The sequence below is a fragment of the Macaca nemestrina genome, chromosome 12 (genome assembly GCF_043159975.1).
Source record: "Macaca nemestrina isolate mMacNem1 chromosome 12, mMacNem.hap1, whole genome shotgun sequence".
NCBI lineage: Eukaryota > Metazoa > Chordata > Mammalia > Primates > Cercopithecidae > Macaca > Macaca nemestrina.
The window spans coordinates 56,153,372-56,169,991 of NC_092136.1; the positions used below are offsets into that span (position 1 = coordinate 56,153,372).

A 16,620-nucleotide genomic window follows, 5' to 3' on the forward strand; every position below is an offset into this window, starting at 1 on the left:
CTGACAAAGAGCAACCACTCCTCAGGATATAACCATGGTAAACACATCAAGCTACAAGGTTTAGTTAGAAGGCTAAACCTCAAAGAGTGTGTCTGCTACCCTACATTTTAAAATGAGGAAACTAAAGCTCAGCAAAGAGAAGTGACTTCCCATGACCACACAAGTAATGGAGTACAGGTAACTCTCCTTACTCCCCAACTCCGTTCTCTCTTAACACTTTTCATGTTCCTCTAAAGGTTTTACTTTCTGAATCTTTCATCATAGTATTCTTACAGAGGAATTTCACACATCCTTTTCAAGTTAGTGACAAATGTCTCCTCCTCTAGGAAGCATTCTCTGAGCTAACTCCTCATGTCCTTACCCCAAGCTAAACAGGTTCCCTTCCTCTGCATTCTGCCTTCTGTATCTCACTGTATTTGAGTTGCCAGTTTGCTCATCTGTATCACTCACAAGATTTTAAGCTCTATAAGGGGAGGGTACATATCTGTTTTAATTTCCATAGCCACCACTCCTGTCCCATACTCACCAACTTACCCAGACTTCATAACACCCCACTAACAAGTCCCCCAATCTCCAGCCTCTCATCTTTAATCATCACACCCACATCATCAGAATAATTTTAAAACCGTATCTCTGCCATTTATCTACCTAAAAACTTTAAATGACTTACCCTCTTTACAGGGTCAATTCTGAACTAATTCTAACAGACTGTCACTCAATAAACATACATTAGCTATCTATTCTGTGCAAAAACATTCAATGACATCTAAAATGTAGCCCCATCTCTCTTTAAATCCTAATTCTCCATTATGCATCAAAACAAACCTTCCACTCCACTCACAGTATTTCCTTTCTGCTCAAATACTCCAAGTTGAGGCTCTTGCTCTTAATTTACAGTGCTACCACCATATTTGTCACCTTTCTGCAATTATACTGGACAAGATTTGCTCCATTCTCTCAAGACCTTGAGAGCTTGTCTGGAGGTTTTAGCAGGGGAGCACGGCTACTCATATACCCTTGACCAAAGACCGGTCCTCCTCTATCGAGGATGGTCATTCTCTTTGAGCACACAGCACTGGGAGGGATGCACATGGAGTGGTGAGGGAGGAAGGGGACAACCACCTAGCCAGTCAGATCAGTGAAATCAACCCTGGTGATCAATGGGGTGACAGATGTCACAGCCAGATCACCCTCAACATTCACCATTCCCTCAAGAAATAGCTGAAGTTCTATCTCCTTCATGAAACTGTCTGCAACTGTCTATATCCTTTTCACTATTTGCCCTGAACTTCTACAGCAGTTCTGGCCAATGGAAATATACTGCAAACCACATATGAAGTTTAGAATGTTTAAAGCCACATTTTAAAAAAAGTAAAAGGGAATAGGCAATATTAACTTAAATACTATATCCAAAATATTGTAATTTAAACATGTAATCAGTATTTTTAAAAATCATGCCTGCAATCCCAGCACTTTGGGAGGCCAAGACGGGTGGATCACCTGAGGTCAGGGTTCGAGACCAGCCTGGCCAACATGGTGAAACCCTGTCTCTACTGAAAACACAAAAATTATCCAGGCAAGGTGGCGGGCACGTGTAATCCCAGTTATTCTGGAGGCTGAGGCAGGACAATCACTTGGACTCAGGAGGCGGAGGTTGAAGTGATCCAAGATCATGCCATTGTACTCCAGCCTGGGCAACAACAGCAAAACTCCATCTCAAATAAATAAATAAATAACGAGATGTTACTCTTGTTCTGGTACTAAGTCTTTGAAATCCAATGCATATTTTATACTTAAAGTACATTTCAACTCAGGCTCACGACTTGTCAAGCAATCAACAGCCAAACGTGGCTATTGGCTAACACTGGATGACACAGCTTACAGGGGTCATCTTCTACACTCTCTAGAACTTGCTTATATATTGCATCATTGTGGTCATTTCATGTATTGTCTTCTTGACTACATCACACAATCCTGAACATAAGGGACAAGGCTGCATGTTTTTTTCTTCCCCAGGGTGCCTAACAAAAAGTGTTCAGTAGACTGAAACCTTCAAACTTATATAATGTTTTATACATTAATTTTCTTCAACATCAGTGTTTGGTAGAAAATAAGACAGAATTTCTGCTGTCACATATAAAGGTTGTGAGCTCTATTATAATCTTAAAATATAAAAAGCAGGCCAGGTGCAGTGGCGCACACCTGTAATCCCAGCACTTTGGGAGGCCAAGGAGGGCAGATCACGAGGTCAGGAGATCAAGACCATCCTGGCTAACATGGTGAAACCCCGTCTCTACTAAAAATACAAAAAAATTAGCCGTGCGTGGTGGCAGCCACCTACGTCCCAGCCACTCGGGAGGCTGAGGCAGAAGAATGGCGTGAACCTGGGAGGCAGAGCTTTCAGTGAGCCAAGATCGCGCCACTGCACTCCAGCCTGGGCAACAGAGCAAGACTCCATCTCAAAAATAAATAAATAAAAATAAAAACAATAAAAAGCAAAGTAAGCTTCCCAAAGTCACGCAGGTAAAGGACCTCAGAATTCCAATGTAGTCTGATCTACTAATCGTCTGGTGTCCTATTACCTAACAGTGTTTCTCAAATCATCACTGAAGACGATCACTGAGACTGCAGTCAGTTGCTCATCAAGCTACAAGGTTCAGTTAGAAGGCTAAATTTCAGGGTAACAGCCAGCTAGCTGAGTATCCATTACCCTAGGAACTGAAAGAATGGATGGGGATGTGCTGCCTGCCAAGGCAGACAGTGCCCCATCCTCCCACAGCTGTCTATCCAGTGGAATGTAATACCTTCCAACACTGTCCATATGACCAGAACAACTTTCATCCTAACTAATGTCACTTCCAGCTGATACACCATGCCCACATAATACCATTCTCCTCCTTCAAATCAAATGTTGTAAAGCTAATTATTCCTTTACAGGTATAGGGAGAAGCAAAAGGTATAGAAAACAGAAGAGTCTTAAGATCAAAAAATTAGTTTTTCTAATATTGCAGAAATCTCTCCTTAACCGCAAGATCTCCTTATATGAAATTCAAGTATACGTACAGATTTCCATTTAAATATCTCTCCCTCAACTGCTGAAAACTACAGTTTTTGACACAGATTTTGAGTTTAAAAAAAGGAACACGAAGGTGGGATGAGAAGAAGGAAATAAAGCAGAAGGTAGAGCAGGAAAAATAGTTTTATGAAATGCAGCCTTGGGGAAGAAAAAGGAAGCTGAGACAAGGATCTACCTTAGGCTTGTGTTATGGGAGGGGAACAAGGACATGCCTAAAAGGGACTAAGGAAGCGAGTGAGAGTGCTAATGTGCTAATAATCAATAATCACCACTGACGGGACTAAGGTTCTATAACCCTCATGGTGGGAAAGAATGAGAAATATCTATTGAGTGATGGCATGCTGAGTACATGGGAGAAGGTTGCCCAAAGCCTCTTCTGTCTCTAGCTTTGTTACTATGTACCTCTGGGACCGTGATGAGACCCCAAAGGAAATACAAAATGGGGATCAGAGAGGTTTAGAACTCTGAGTCATAAGATCAGAAATGTACTGACTTAATATTAAGATTGAAGGTCAAATACCAAAAAAAAAAAGCACCTCACCGTTTACATGCTATTTTCAATAAAAGTACATGTATTTAAAAAAAAAAAACCACAAAAATGTCCAAGTTATCTCACTGAAAAGTTTCTAACAAGTAAGGAATAGAAACTAGAAATAATCCAACATTCATTATCCTATTTTAAGATTTCTAAATGTCTAATTTTCTCTTTATTTAGAGAGTCATCTTTACTATTTTATTTTGGTGATATCTACACAAAAAATATTTACGAAGACTTTAGGCTGGGTGCAGTGGCTCACGCCTGTAATCCCAGCACTTTAATAGGCTCACTCAAGACTCTGATCCCCAACCCCATTTTAAAAATTGATTGTTGTTGTTCCTCAAGAGAACCTTTTACCATAGAGATTAACAGAAACATAATACAAAAGATTAGGGAGGGAATACTATACATGCCAAGTTCACAAAAGAATTAACTACATTTGTATATTGTGTTCCACAAATAAAAACCCTGTCTCATAATTTGCTTCCTTTATATTTTCAACTTACCAATGGCCTGGCTGAATTACCTTTGTAACTAGCAAGGTTAAAATTTTTTGAGGCTAAATGTCGACATGGGAACAGAAAATATGGTATGATTCATAAGATATCTAAACCAACTGTGAGGCAAAATATTAAAAAAAAACTAAAAAAGAGATTTTAGTTGAAAATCTATCACTGAGAAAATAATAAAGATTTAAACTACCCATGTTGTTCGTCAAAATTTTTTCATTTAGGTCTACACCAGAGTTGTAAATTCTTTTATTTCAAAAAGCTACAATAAATTTTTTAAAAGCTCTATTTCTAAAAACAACAGGATAAAAATTCACAGCCAATGAGTTCATTTCGAGACATTTCCAGCACTGACATGTAATTCACCCTGCAACCATAATTGCAAAGTAAAGCTATAACAGAGGTTGCAAAAAATATCACTAGATTCTGCTATATTTAAGAGGAAAACATTTACTAAATAAGGATATTAATTTTAAGCTTCATTTTGATCTCGGAACAGAAGAAGTTAGAAATAATGGTTACCTCCAGAACAGGGGACTAATGTGGGCCAAGGGTTAAGGAAAACTTACTTTTCACTTTTGTAAATACCCTTTAGAATTTTATAACTTTTATATGTGTCTATATGAGATATTCAAAAAGTTTCTTTTTAATATACCTGTTTAAATAACCTTTCTTATTTTATTAGAATTACATGTACTGTATTTCTAAGTAACATTGGAGATTTAGCATCTTTCAGCAAGACCACTGAAATTTCTAAAAAAGTTTTTAAAAAATTTTTAGCACCAGTAGAGGAGAAACAATTATTGCTTCTACTTCAAATAAGATGCCCTATTCCTATTTCCATTATGACTTCTGAAAATTTATACCATAATTTAAAAGTAACAATCTCTGTTTCAGGTGCCACATTAAAAAGGTTTATTATTATCAGAGAGTATAGAACTCATATACGAATAGCTCTCATTAAAAAAAAGAAGAAGAAGAAGAAGAAATACAGTTGGCCCTCCGTATTCCTGGGTTCTGTATCTGTGGATTCAAGCAAGTGTGGACTGAAAACATTCCCCTTAAAAACTGCATCTGTACTTAACATGGGCAAACTTTTCTTCCTGTTATTATTCCATAAACAATGTAACTTAACAACTATTTACATGGCATTTATATTGCATTAGGTATTATAATTAATCTAGAGATAATTAAAAATATAAAGAAAGATTAGGTTATATGCAAATACTATGCCATTTTATATAAGAGTCTTCAGCGTCCTAGGATTTTGGTATCTGCAGGGAGTCCTGGAACCAATCCCCCAAGGATACCAAGGGACAGCCTGTACAAACAAAAGAAGAGCACCAAAACCAAACCAAGGGGAAACAATGGTGGAAAAAAAAGTCTAACATTCAATTAAACTACATTTACTCAGCTACCTATATGCACCTTCCTATAGATATAAAGAAAAGTTTCCTTCTCTCTCAATACAGTTTTCAGTCTCCCATCAGTTATCACAGACTATACTAAAATTGCAATCAAAACAAATAATATAGTCTTAAACTACACGGTTTGTTCTAAGAAAGGACTATTCATGAATACAAGTTTAAAAGCAAGTAGAAAATGTGTTTCTGGAATACTGTTTCCCCACTATTAGCTTATTGCTATCTACTTCAGCTGCTGAAAAGCAAGTAAATCTTTGCTTAAGAAAAAGCTCAAAACAATCACTTAGTGTTGCTTGGTAGTTCCGCCTGAAAAACAAAGTAATACCAAATCAACATGACAATCAGTTGTTTTTTAACAATCCAATTGCAAATTAAGTTAACAGAGCTGATGACTTCTATGACGGTGCCTGCACAGGATGAGTGTAGGGAAGAAGGCCTGCGTACCCTCAACTCCAGAAACTTACAACTGGAGCCAGACTGGCTTACAACTAAGCCAGAAAACTTACAACTGGAGCCAGAGAGACAGAGCTCCCCTGTAGAAGGTGCACAGATTGCCAGGAAGATACCCAATGAGATTACAGGGAATGTGGGAGAAGGAAGGAGAAAAAAAATCAAGGTAAGTAAAGGGAAGCAGACAGAAGTGGTTTCCTTTTTGGGGAGGAGGGTGGTGTGTGGAGGAGGGCTTAAAGATTTGAGAAAACCTACTGACCTGCAATGACCTTATTTATGGCTATAAATATATGTAAAATATATAAAATATAAAAGTTGTTTTAACAAGAAAACATTACTGTGACTAGACAACCAGCAAACATCTGTTTCTATTGTAGTTTATGTAAGTCATAAGAGGTCTTTTTTTCTCCCTTTCCCTCCCTCCCTCCTCCCTCTTCTCCCTCCCTCCCTGTCTCTCTCTCTCTCTCTCTCTCTCTCTCTCTCTCTCTCTCTCTCTCTCTCTCTCTGTTTCTTTCTTTCTTTTTCTTTGGATACAGAGTCTCACTCTGTTTTCCAGGCTGGAGTGCAGTGGCAGGATCAGAGCTCACTCCAGCCTCCATCTCCTGAGCTCAGGCCATCTCCTGTCTCAGCTACAGAAGGAGCTTGGACTACAGGCATGTGCCACCATACCTCTCTAACTCTATTAGTTTATTGTAGAGATAGGGTCTTACTATGTTGCACAGGCTGATCTCAAACTCCTGGGCTCAAGTGATCCACTCGCCTCAACCTCCAAAAGTGCTAGTATTACAGGCATGAGCCACTACACCCGGACTAGGAGTGGCTTCTATTTTTTTTATTTCAATTTTTTTTTTTTTTTTTTGAGACGGAATCTTGCTCTGTCACCCAGGCTGGAGTGCAGTGGCAGTATCTCGGCTCACTGCAAGCTCCGCCTCCCGGGTTCATGCCATTCTCCTGCCTCAGCCTCCTGAGTAGCTGGGACTACATGCGCCCGCCACAACACCCAGCTAATTTCTTTTTTTTATTTTTGGTATAGACGGGGTTTCACCGTGTTAGCCAAGATGGTCTCGATCTCCTGACCTCATGACCTGCCCGCCTCGGCCTCCCAAAGTGCTGGGATTACAGGTGTGAGCCACCGCGCCTGACCTATTTATTTATTTTTGAGACAAAGTCTTGCTCTGTCACCCAGGCTGCAATATAGTGGCACTATCTCAGCTCACTGAAACCTCCTCTTCCCGAGTAGCTGGGACCACAAGTGCCCACCACCATGTCCAGCTAATTTTTTAATTTTTTGTAGAGACAAAGTCTCACTATATTTTCCAGGTGGTTTCCAAACTCCTGGCTTCAAGTAATCCTCCTGCCTCAGCTTCCCGAAGTTCTGGGATTATAGTCATGAGCCACTGCACCCAGCTTCCCAAGGGTTTAAATCTGTGTTCTATAGTTCAATTTTATTGATAAGTCTGACAAAAGTCTATGTTTGCAACATGTGATATTATGAGACAAGAGATATATAGAGAGAAATATACATAGGTTTTCATCCATGGTCCCTGGCTCATAATGCCATAGCCCTTGTTATAATGTTGGGGTACTTTAGGCCTCAGAAGCAGGTCTCAGAAAACAGAATCTCAGCCGGGCATGGTGGCTCACACCTGTAATCCCAGCACTTTGGGAGGCCAAGGCGGGCGGATCACTTGAGGTCAGGAGTTTGAGACCAGCCTGGCCAATGAGGCGAAACTCAGTCTCTACTAAAAAATACAAAACTTAGCTGGATATGGTGGCGTACACCTGTAATCCCAGCTACTTGGGAGGCTGAGGTAGGAGAATCACAGGAAGGAAGGGAGGAAGGGAGGAAGGGAGGAAGGGAGGAAGGGAGGAAGGGAGGGAGGGAGGGAGGGAGGGAGGGAGGGAGGAAGGGAGGAAGGGAGGAAGGGAGGAAGGGAGGAAGGAAGGAAGGAAGGAAGGAAGGAAGGAAGGAAGGAAGGAAGGAAGGAAGGAAGAAAAAAAAAAAATAGATCTCTCTCTCTAACCTTCTGTCCTTTCTTCGCCTGCTCCTTTTTCTCCCCAAGGCAGGCCGTAGAAACTAAAAATATAATCTCATCTCCCCCAATCCTTCTATCTTGGAGCTGGTCATAAAGAAATTCTCTGACCTTCCTTGTCTAATTGTAGGCCACAAGACCTTCATTTCAGAAGGGGTCCTCCCCCACACCCTTGTGGAAGGAAGGCTGCACAGACAGACCAAGAAGAATTTGAACAGACAATCCTTGCTGGACTTTCCCACTCAGTCTATTAATATTAGATCATACCCTTTTTGTCTAATCACATTCCTACATGGTTGTCTGTACTTTAATCACGACTATCCAATAAAGTCTCCATAAGAGACCCAAGAGGACAGGGTCTGAGGAGCTCCCAGAGAGCTGAACATGTGGAGACTTAAAGGAAGGTTAATGAGAACTCATTCATGTACCAGGAGGGCAGTGCACCCAAACTCCATGAGAGGTTCCTCACCCTGTGTCTCTCTTCATCTGTCTATTTGTATCCTTTAAAATATCTTCTGTAGGCCGGGCGCGGTGGCTCAAGCCTGTAATCCCAGCACTTTGGGAGGCCGAGACGGGCGGATCACAAGGTCAGGAGATCGAGACCAGCCTGGCTAATACGGTGAAACCCCGTCTCTACTAAAAAATACAAAAAACTAGCCGGGTGAGGTGGCGGGCGCCTGTAGTCCCAGCTACTCGGGAGGCTGAGGCAGGAGAATGGCGTAGACCCGGGAGGCGGAGCTTGCAGTGAGCTGAGATGCCGCCACTGCACTCCAGCCTGGGCGACAGAGCGAGACTCCGTCTCAAAAAAAAAAAAAAAATCTTCTGTAATAAATCAATAAACATGTCGCCCTGAGTTCTATGAGCCACTCTAGCAAAGTAACTGAACCCAAAGACAGGGTCACGAAGACCCCAACTCGAAGCTGGTCCATCAGAAGTTCCAGAAGCCCACATTTGCAACTGGTAGGAAGGAAGGGGACAGTCTTGTGGGACTGAGCCCTCAATCTGTGGGATCTGACACTCTGTGGTATCTGACACTGTCTCCAGCTAGATAGTGTTGGAATTGAACTGGAGGATACCCAACTGGTGTCCACTGCAGAACTGATTGCTTACTTGGTGTGTGGGGAGAAACCTCCACACATTTGGTCACCAGAAATCTTCTGTGTTGATTGTTATTGTGTGAGAGCAGAGAAAAAAACAGTTTGCGTGTTGTTTCCACTGACATAATATTAAAATGATATCTAATTACATTGTTAATTTTTCTACAGATTTTGCTTCAAATTTTATTTGGATAATTTTTCTTTTACTTAATAATATGCTATTTGTTAAAAATTCAGTATATAAATAAGCTTTGTCTGTACTACACTGGAGGCCCTCAAGGCCAATATTTACCAATTATAGCATTGACTCAAGCACATTTATTTAAATGAATACCATTCTACAAAGTAATCTTCTTAAAAATGAAAAATACAGGCTGGATGTGGGGGCTCATATCTGTAATCCTAACACTTATAGGTGGATGGACGGATTGCTCAAGCCCAGGAGTTTAAGACCAGTCTAAGCAGCAAAGTGAGACCCTGTCTCTACAAAAAACAAAACAAACAAACAAAAAAATTTGCCAGGTGTGGTGGCATACACCTGTAATCCCAGCTACTCAGGAGGCTGAGGTGGGAGGATTGCTTCAGCATGGAGGTCATGGGTATGGTGAGCTATGATCATGCCACTGCACTCCAGCCTGAGTGACAGAGTGTTACCCTGTCTCAAAATAAATAAATAATTTTAAAATAAGTAAAAAATATATTTATTCCAAAGATGATGTCAATATTCCAAGCTTTTCATAACTTCTCTTTAGAGAAGAAATATGAAGTTTATGACACATGGAAAGGAAGAACCAACCTGATTACTTTACAGTCTCCTATATATATATGTGTATATATATATAAAACAAAATTAACTTTCAAAGGTATGAGACCATGTTTTCCTTAAAACTCTTCTTCCTCAGCTCCAACATTGCCCCAAAGGGGTTCTTATCTCTGATTTCTGGTCCTCTGGTTTTCTTGTTCCTCTCACCATCTACTATAGCCATTCCCCAAGACTGTTGATGGTTCTCTTCTCCTCTTTTTCCAAGCTTCAACTACCAAATTCCTTACTGACAACCCCACACTTCCCAGGAGTATCATCTCCAGCTGAACATACACCCATCAAGGACCTCAAAAAAACAAATAAACAAACAAAAGTTTTCATGTTCAAAACTGTATCATTGCATAAACAGCTCCTTCTCATGGCTTTTCCATTTCTATTAAAACCCACTTCTATTAAAAACCATTATTAAAAAAAATAAAAACCACTACTATATGTTTGGTCAACAGCAGTTGACATTTGAGACATTTCTGAATCTGTCCTTTCCCGTCCTCCTCCCACCCAATCATGGGATCATGGGTCAAGGCTCATACCTTGACCCACCATTTCCCTCTTGTCCACCTTCACTGTCTCTAGTCCCTATTACCTCTTATCGGGGCTATTGCAATGGTTTCTCTTATCTTCCCAATTCACTCTAGCCAGCACTTCTGCTATGTCACCCAAGCTGGAGTACAGTGGTGCAATATCGGCTCACTGCAACTTCTGCCTCCCAGGTTCAAGCGATTCTCCTGCCTCAGCTCCCAAGTAGCTGGGACTACAGGTGTGTGCCACCACACCCAGCTAATTTTTATATTTTTAGTAGAGACAGGGTTTCGCCACATTGGCCACACTGGTCTTGAAACTCCTGACCTCAGGTGATCCACTCACCTCAGCCTCCAAAAGTGCTGGGATTACAGGTGTGAGCCACCGCGCCTGGCAAGTAACTTTCTAAAGTGCAATTCTGATCACAACTCCTCATCCTCTGAAAACCTGGGGGGCCCCCGGCATCTACCTAATTTGTCTGGCAATCAAAGCTTTCTATGCATTAACCCCAATCTATTTCTATAGCTTTATCACCAGCAATAATTCTCTCTCATACACACATAGGAACACACATGTGTATGTTCTAACTACAATCAAAATAAGTTACACAGAAGTCCCCTTAAATACCTGATTCATTCCCGTCTCTTGCAGTAGTTCAGTGTCCCCTAGGGATAACAGCAATCAATAAATATCCATTAAATAAATAAATTAGGCCAGGCGTGGTCACTCATGCCTGTAATCCCAGCACTTTGGGAGACCGAGGCAGATGGATCACTTGAGGTCAGGAGTTTGAGACCAGCCTGGCCAACATGGTGAAACTCTGTCTCCACTAAAAATACAAAAATTAGCTAGACATGGTGGTGCACACCTGTAGTCCAAGCTACTCGGGAAGCTGAAGCAGAAGAATCGCTTGAACCAGGGAGATGGAGGTTGCCACTGTACTCCACCCTGGTCAACAGAGCAAGACTCCGTCTCAAAAAACTAAGTAATTAATTAATAGAACGGGCTTAATCTTCCCCCATTCCTACATAATCACATCCTAACTTCCTTCAGAGTTCATTTCAAAGAAGCTTTTTTCATAAAGCAATCACACCAGTGAGAAGAAATCACCTCTTCCTTTAAAATCTCATGGCCCCATATCTTCTGTCACACTCAGTATCTTCTACCCAATATTTCCATTTCTTTTCTTTACCACCAGACTTTATGTTTTTTAAGGATCAGTAATTGTCTGAGTAATACAGTCTCCATCTGGGGAGAGAGAGAGTGCCTTCTTTAATGGTCGTTTAGTCTTTTAATTTACCTACCAAAATTTAAACTCTTTGAAGGCAAAGATTCATATTTCTTTTTTCTCTGCCTTTCACCACCATATCCCTTATCTCGTGAATATATCCATTCTCTGTCTCAAAAGTTGTGAAGATAACTCAAAAAGGCAAGTATCAAAAATATTTTTTAGAATACCCACATAGCTTTCCAAAGCAATACATTTTAACCATCATTTTGGATATATAATTATTAGTCTGCTGCTTAATAAATCAATTATTTGACATTTCCTCCAAGGAGATAATCTTAAGAGCCTAAAAATACTAACCTTATTATTAAATGAGCATGGTACCTTACACATAGTAGACTTACAGAAGGTTACTGTATGAATGAATCAATCAATCAACAAATAAAGGCAAAAACTCTACTCCCAGCCAACAGAACACAGAACTAGGGTCAAACACAAAAGGAGACCTAAATAAAAATGTTTACATATTTTCAATTCTACAAACACTGGCAAGATGAACAGAACTGAACCAATCCCAAAGTCTCACACAGACAAGAGAGACACAAAATACAACTGCGCAGTTGCACTATCAACGTACTGTGGGTGAAACCTATGAACTGGTATTTATCACTTTCTGCCAAGACGCTTTTCCTATAAGCAGCCATAAAGACAATTGTGAATAAAGTATAATCAAAGTAATCCAAAAAAATCTCATTTATGCCATCAACTGGAAGAGAAGAAAATGATGAAACCATTGGCTTTGAAGTGTGAAAATAGGCCAGGCATGGTGGCTCACGCCTGTAATCCCAACACTTTTGAGAGGCTGAGGCGGGTGAATCACCTGAGGTCAGTAGTTCAAGATCAGCCCAGTCAACATGGTGAAACCCCATCTCTCCTAAAAATACAAAAATTAGCCAGGTGTGGTAGTGGGCACCTGTAATCCCAGCTATTTGGGAGGCTGAGGCAGGAGAATCGCTTGAACCGAGGAAGCGGAGGTTGCAGTGAGCCAAGATCACACCACTGCATTCCAGCCCAGGTGATAGAGCCACACTCCATCTCAAAAAAATAAATAAAACAGTAATAGTAATAAAGTGTGAAAACAGGCTGGGTACAGTGGCCCGTGCCCGTAATCCCAGCATTTTGAGAGGCTGAGGCAGGCAGATCGTCTGAGCTCAGGAATTCAAGACCAGCCTGGGCAAATGGCGAAACCCCATCTCTACAAAAAGTACAAACATTAGCTGGGCATAGTGGCCTGTGCCTGTAGTTCCAGCTACTCGGCAGTCTGAAGTGGGAGGACTGCTTGAGCCCAGGAGGTTGAGGCTGCATTGAGCCATGATCACGCCACCACACTCCAGCCTGGGCAACAAAAAGACCTTGTCTCAAAAAAAAAAGGAAAAAAGAATTATAAAGAGTTGGCTGGACAAGGTGGCTCATATCTGAATCCTAGCACTTTAGGAGGCCGAGGCGGGTGGATATCTTTGAGCTCAGGAGTTCAACACCAGCCTGGGCAACACGACAAAACCCTATCTCTACAAAAAAATACAAAAATGAACTGAGCATAGTGGCTTATGCCTGTGAGCCCAGCTACTTGGGAGGTGGAGGCTGGAGGATCACTTGAGCCGAGATAGCGCAACGGCATTCCAGCCTGGGTGACACAGCGAGACCCTGTCTCTCTCTCTGACACACACACACACGTGTGAAAATCTTGGTTCTAGATTTAGCTACTACTTACAACTGTGACTCTGGACAAATCACTAAACATATCATCATGGTGGCTCACGCCTATAATCCCAGCACTTTGGAAGGCCGAGTTGGGCAGGCTGCCTGAGCTCAGGAGTTCGAGACCAGCCTGGGCAATATGGTGAAACCCCATCTCTACTAAAATACAAAAAAAAAAAAAATTAGGCATGGCAGTGGGCACCTGTAGTCCCAGCACTTTGGGGGTCCAAAGCGGGCAGATCACGAGGTCAGGAGTTTGAGACCAGCCTGGCAAATATGGTGAAACCCCATCGTTCCTAAAAATACAAAAATTAGCCAGGCTTGGTGGCATGTGCCTGTAGTCCCAGCTACTCGGGAGGCTGAGGCAGGAGAATCGCCTGAACCCGGGAGGCAGAGGTTGCAGTGAGCTGAGATCACACCACTGCACTCTAGCCTAGGTGACAGAGTGCGACTCCCGCACAGAAAAAAAAAAAAAAAATTAAGAGGTTATTTGGGAATATCTGGAAAAAAAGAACAAACTTTTCTTCTCCTAAGATCTTTAAAAGAGAAATGATGGTTGAAAGCAAAAAATTTAATATTTTCTGATGGGGATTTCAATGTATGTAGATTAATAAATATGACAATTACAACATAAAGTAGTGAGGGTAAAGGGACCTATATGGTGATAAGTTTTCTACATTCTCCTTAAAGTGGCAAAATATTAACTCTAAGTACACTATGAAAAGTTAGGGATGGATATTCTAACTCCTAGAGCAAGTACTAAAAAAACCTACACGAAGAAATATAGTAAAAAACTCACTATTAAAATGGAATATTGGCCAAGCACAGTCGGTCACACTTGCAATCCCAGCACTTTATGAAACCAAGGAGGGCAGATCACCTGAGCTCAGGAGTTCAAGACTAGCCTGGCTAACATGGTGAAACCCCGTTTCTACTAAAAATATAAAAATTAGCTAGGCGTGGTGACACACACCTGTAATCCCAGCTACTTGGTAGGCTGAGGCACCAGAATCTCTGGAACCTAGGAGGCAGAGGTTGCAGTGAGCTGAGATCGCACCACTGCACTCCAGCCTGGGAAACAGAGGCAGACTGTGTCTCCAAAAGAGAAAAAAAAAAAAAAAACTGAAGCATATTCAAATAATCCCAAAGATGGAAGAAAAGTAGAGGAAAAAAAAAAAAAAAGAAATCAAATTATAATAAAATGGTAGCCCTAAATCAAACCATATCAATAATTACATTAAATGTAAATGGCCTAAAGATGCCAATTAAAAGACACAGATTGTCAGAAAGAATAAAAAAAAAGACACAGCTACATCTATTTATTAAAAACTTACTTTAAATAAAATGGCATAGGTAAGTTAAAAGTAAAAATAAAAGTAAAATGTAGACCTACTCATAACTCCCCTAAACTGGAAATTACACAAATTCTCAAGGATGCATGGCTAAAAACTACCATACATCCATGCAACAGAATATTACTTAGCAATTTAAAAAATTATTGGTACACACAACAAAATGGATTAATCTCTAAGGCATTATGCTGGGTAAAAGAAATCAGTTTCAACAGTTACAAACTATACGACTCCATTTACATGGCACTTTGGAAACGGTAAAACTATAGCAATTAGAAAAGATCAATGGCTGCCAACAGTTGAGATGGAAGTAGGGCAACATCACGGAGTTTTTTAGGATGATGGAACTGTGGAAGCCATGGTTGTGGTTACGGTTATATGAATCTATACATATGTTGAAATTCATAGAACTGTACACCAAAAGTCAATTTTACTGTATGTTAATTTTTAAAAATAAAGTAAAATAAAAATTACGTGGATGATCTCCATGGACCCTTCCAGACTATGATTCTATCAGTGAGAAAAAGAGAGGAGAGGCAAAAGGAAGACAAGGAGAATGCTAATCCTACTGGCATAAAAGCCACTACTCACAAGAACCTGATTACTGTACAAAAATATACAAAACAAACCCAATCTTCAGAATTTATTCCCAGAAGGGGCTAAGAAAACCGGACATTCGGATCTAAAATGTGTATATTTTTAAATGCCTATGAATAGCTCTTCTTGTCTGTTTCTATATTTTATACTTTGAAGCAGCTGCCAATTTCTCCTGGCTGAGTGCCAATTTCCCTGCTTGGGGTTACTCAATTTACAAGCATCCCTTTATTTATACCCTATACTCTGGGGTCTCTGGCAGTCACAATAACGACTCTGAAAAAGCAGTCGCTTTTGCAGGGTGCCAGAAAGATCAGCCCTCCTCACCCGGAACTAAGGTCCCTGTGGGACACAGCACACCCGGTCCACTAGTTCCAAACCTAAAGACGCTGGGCGGGAGGTCTTCTCAAGTCAAAAAGTCTCCCAAAGGAGGAAGACGCTGGAGGCCGGGCTTCGGGGCATTTCTGCCGTCTCCGGACTGCCCGGGAGCCTCCGGGGCAGCTAGCCGTTTAGAGGACAGTGCTGGTGTGAGGCTGTGGGCTGCAGAAGGTTCTGCCCAGCGACCCTGGGCAAGTCCCTTCCTCTCCTGGAGTAAGAGGAAAATTCTGGGAAGGTTGTGTAAGCTGGCTTCCCATTGACGCCTCAGAATCCACTTTCTGCCCCTCGTTCTCCAACGCCAAGAAGGAACCACACTTGCCCCTCACAGACTTCAACCCAGCCTTATGCCCTCCACCTTTCCCAGTCCCTGGGAGACCCGCGGAAGCTAACACATCCAGCCAAGGGCAAGGCCCGAAGGAAGGGGTAGGCAGTAAACACCAAATCCCGGTCTCAGACCCACTCCGCCCCAAGCGGGCCTACCGGGCGCATTCCGGCCCGCCCCGCCCTGTGGTCACAGGCCGCCAGGTCCCGCTTCCACCCAAGGGAAGTACAGAGCGCGCCGGGGAGGGTCGGGTCGGGGGCCGGGTCAGGAGGCGCCCACCTTGAGCTGGGACTTGGAGACCTTGCCGCTATGGTCCTGGTCGAGTGCGGTGAAGGCGTGCCAGATAGCTTTGAGCAGCTCGTCCTTCAAGCTCCCCATGGCCGCGGCCCTGCTGCCCCACCAACCCCTCGGGCCCAGCCAGCCCCTCCGCGCCTCGAACGCCCCTCAGCCTCCGCGTCCGCCGCCCGCCGCGCGGTCACCTGACCCGCCAGGCCCCGCCCCCGCCAGACCCCGCCCTGC

At 42.1% G+C, this 16,620-nt stretch overlaps 1 protein-coding gene across 2 annotated transcripts in view; it reads right to left on the bottom strand.

Moving 5' to 3' along the window:
* Positions 1–16,583, bottom strand: part of LOC105488769 (switching B cell complex subunit SWAP70) — an 85,026-nt gene extending 68,443 nt beyond the window's left edge. The window contains exon 1 of one of the 2 annotated variants that reach the window (XM_011753172.2): positions 16,381–16,583. In XM_011753172.2, the coding sequence (XP_011751474.1) occupies positions 16,381–16,479 (99 nt within the window). In that variant the 5' untranslated portion in view covers positions 16,480–16,583. The remainder of the gene's footprint in view (positions 1–16,380) is intronic. The other variant, XM_011753173.3, reaches the window with a different exon arrangement.
* Between the last annotated feature and the right edge of the window lie 37 nt (positions 16,584–16,620).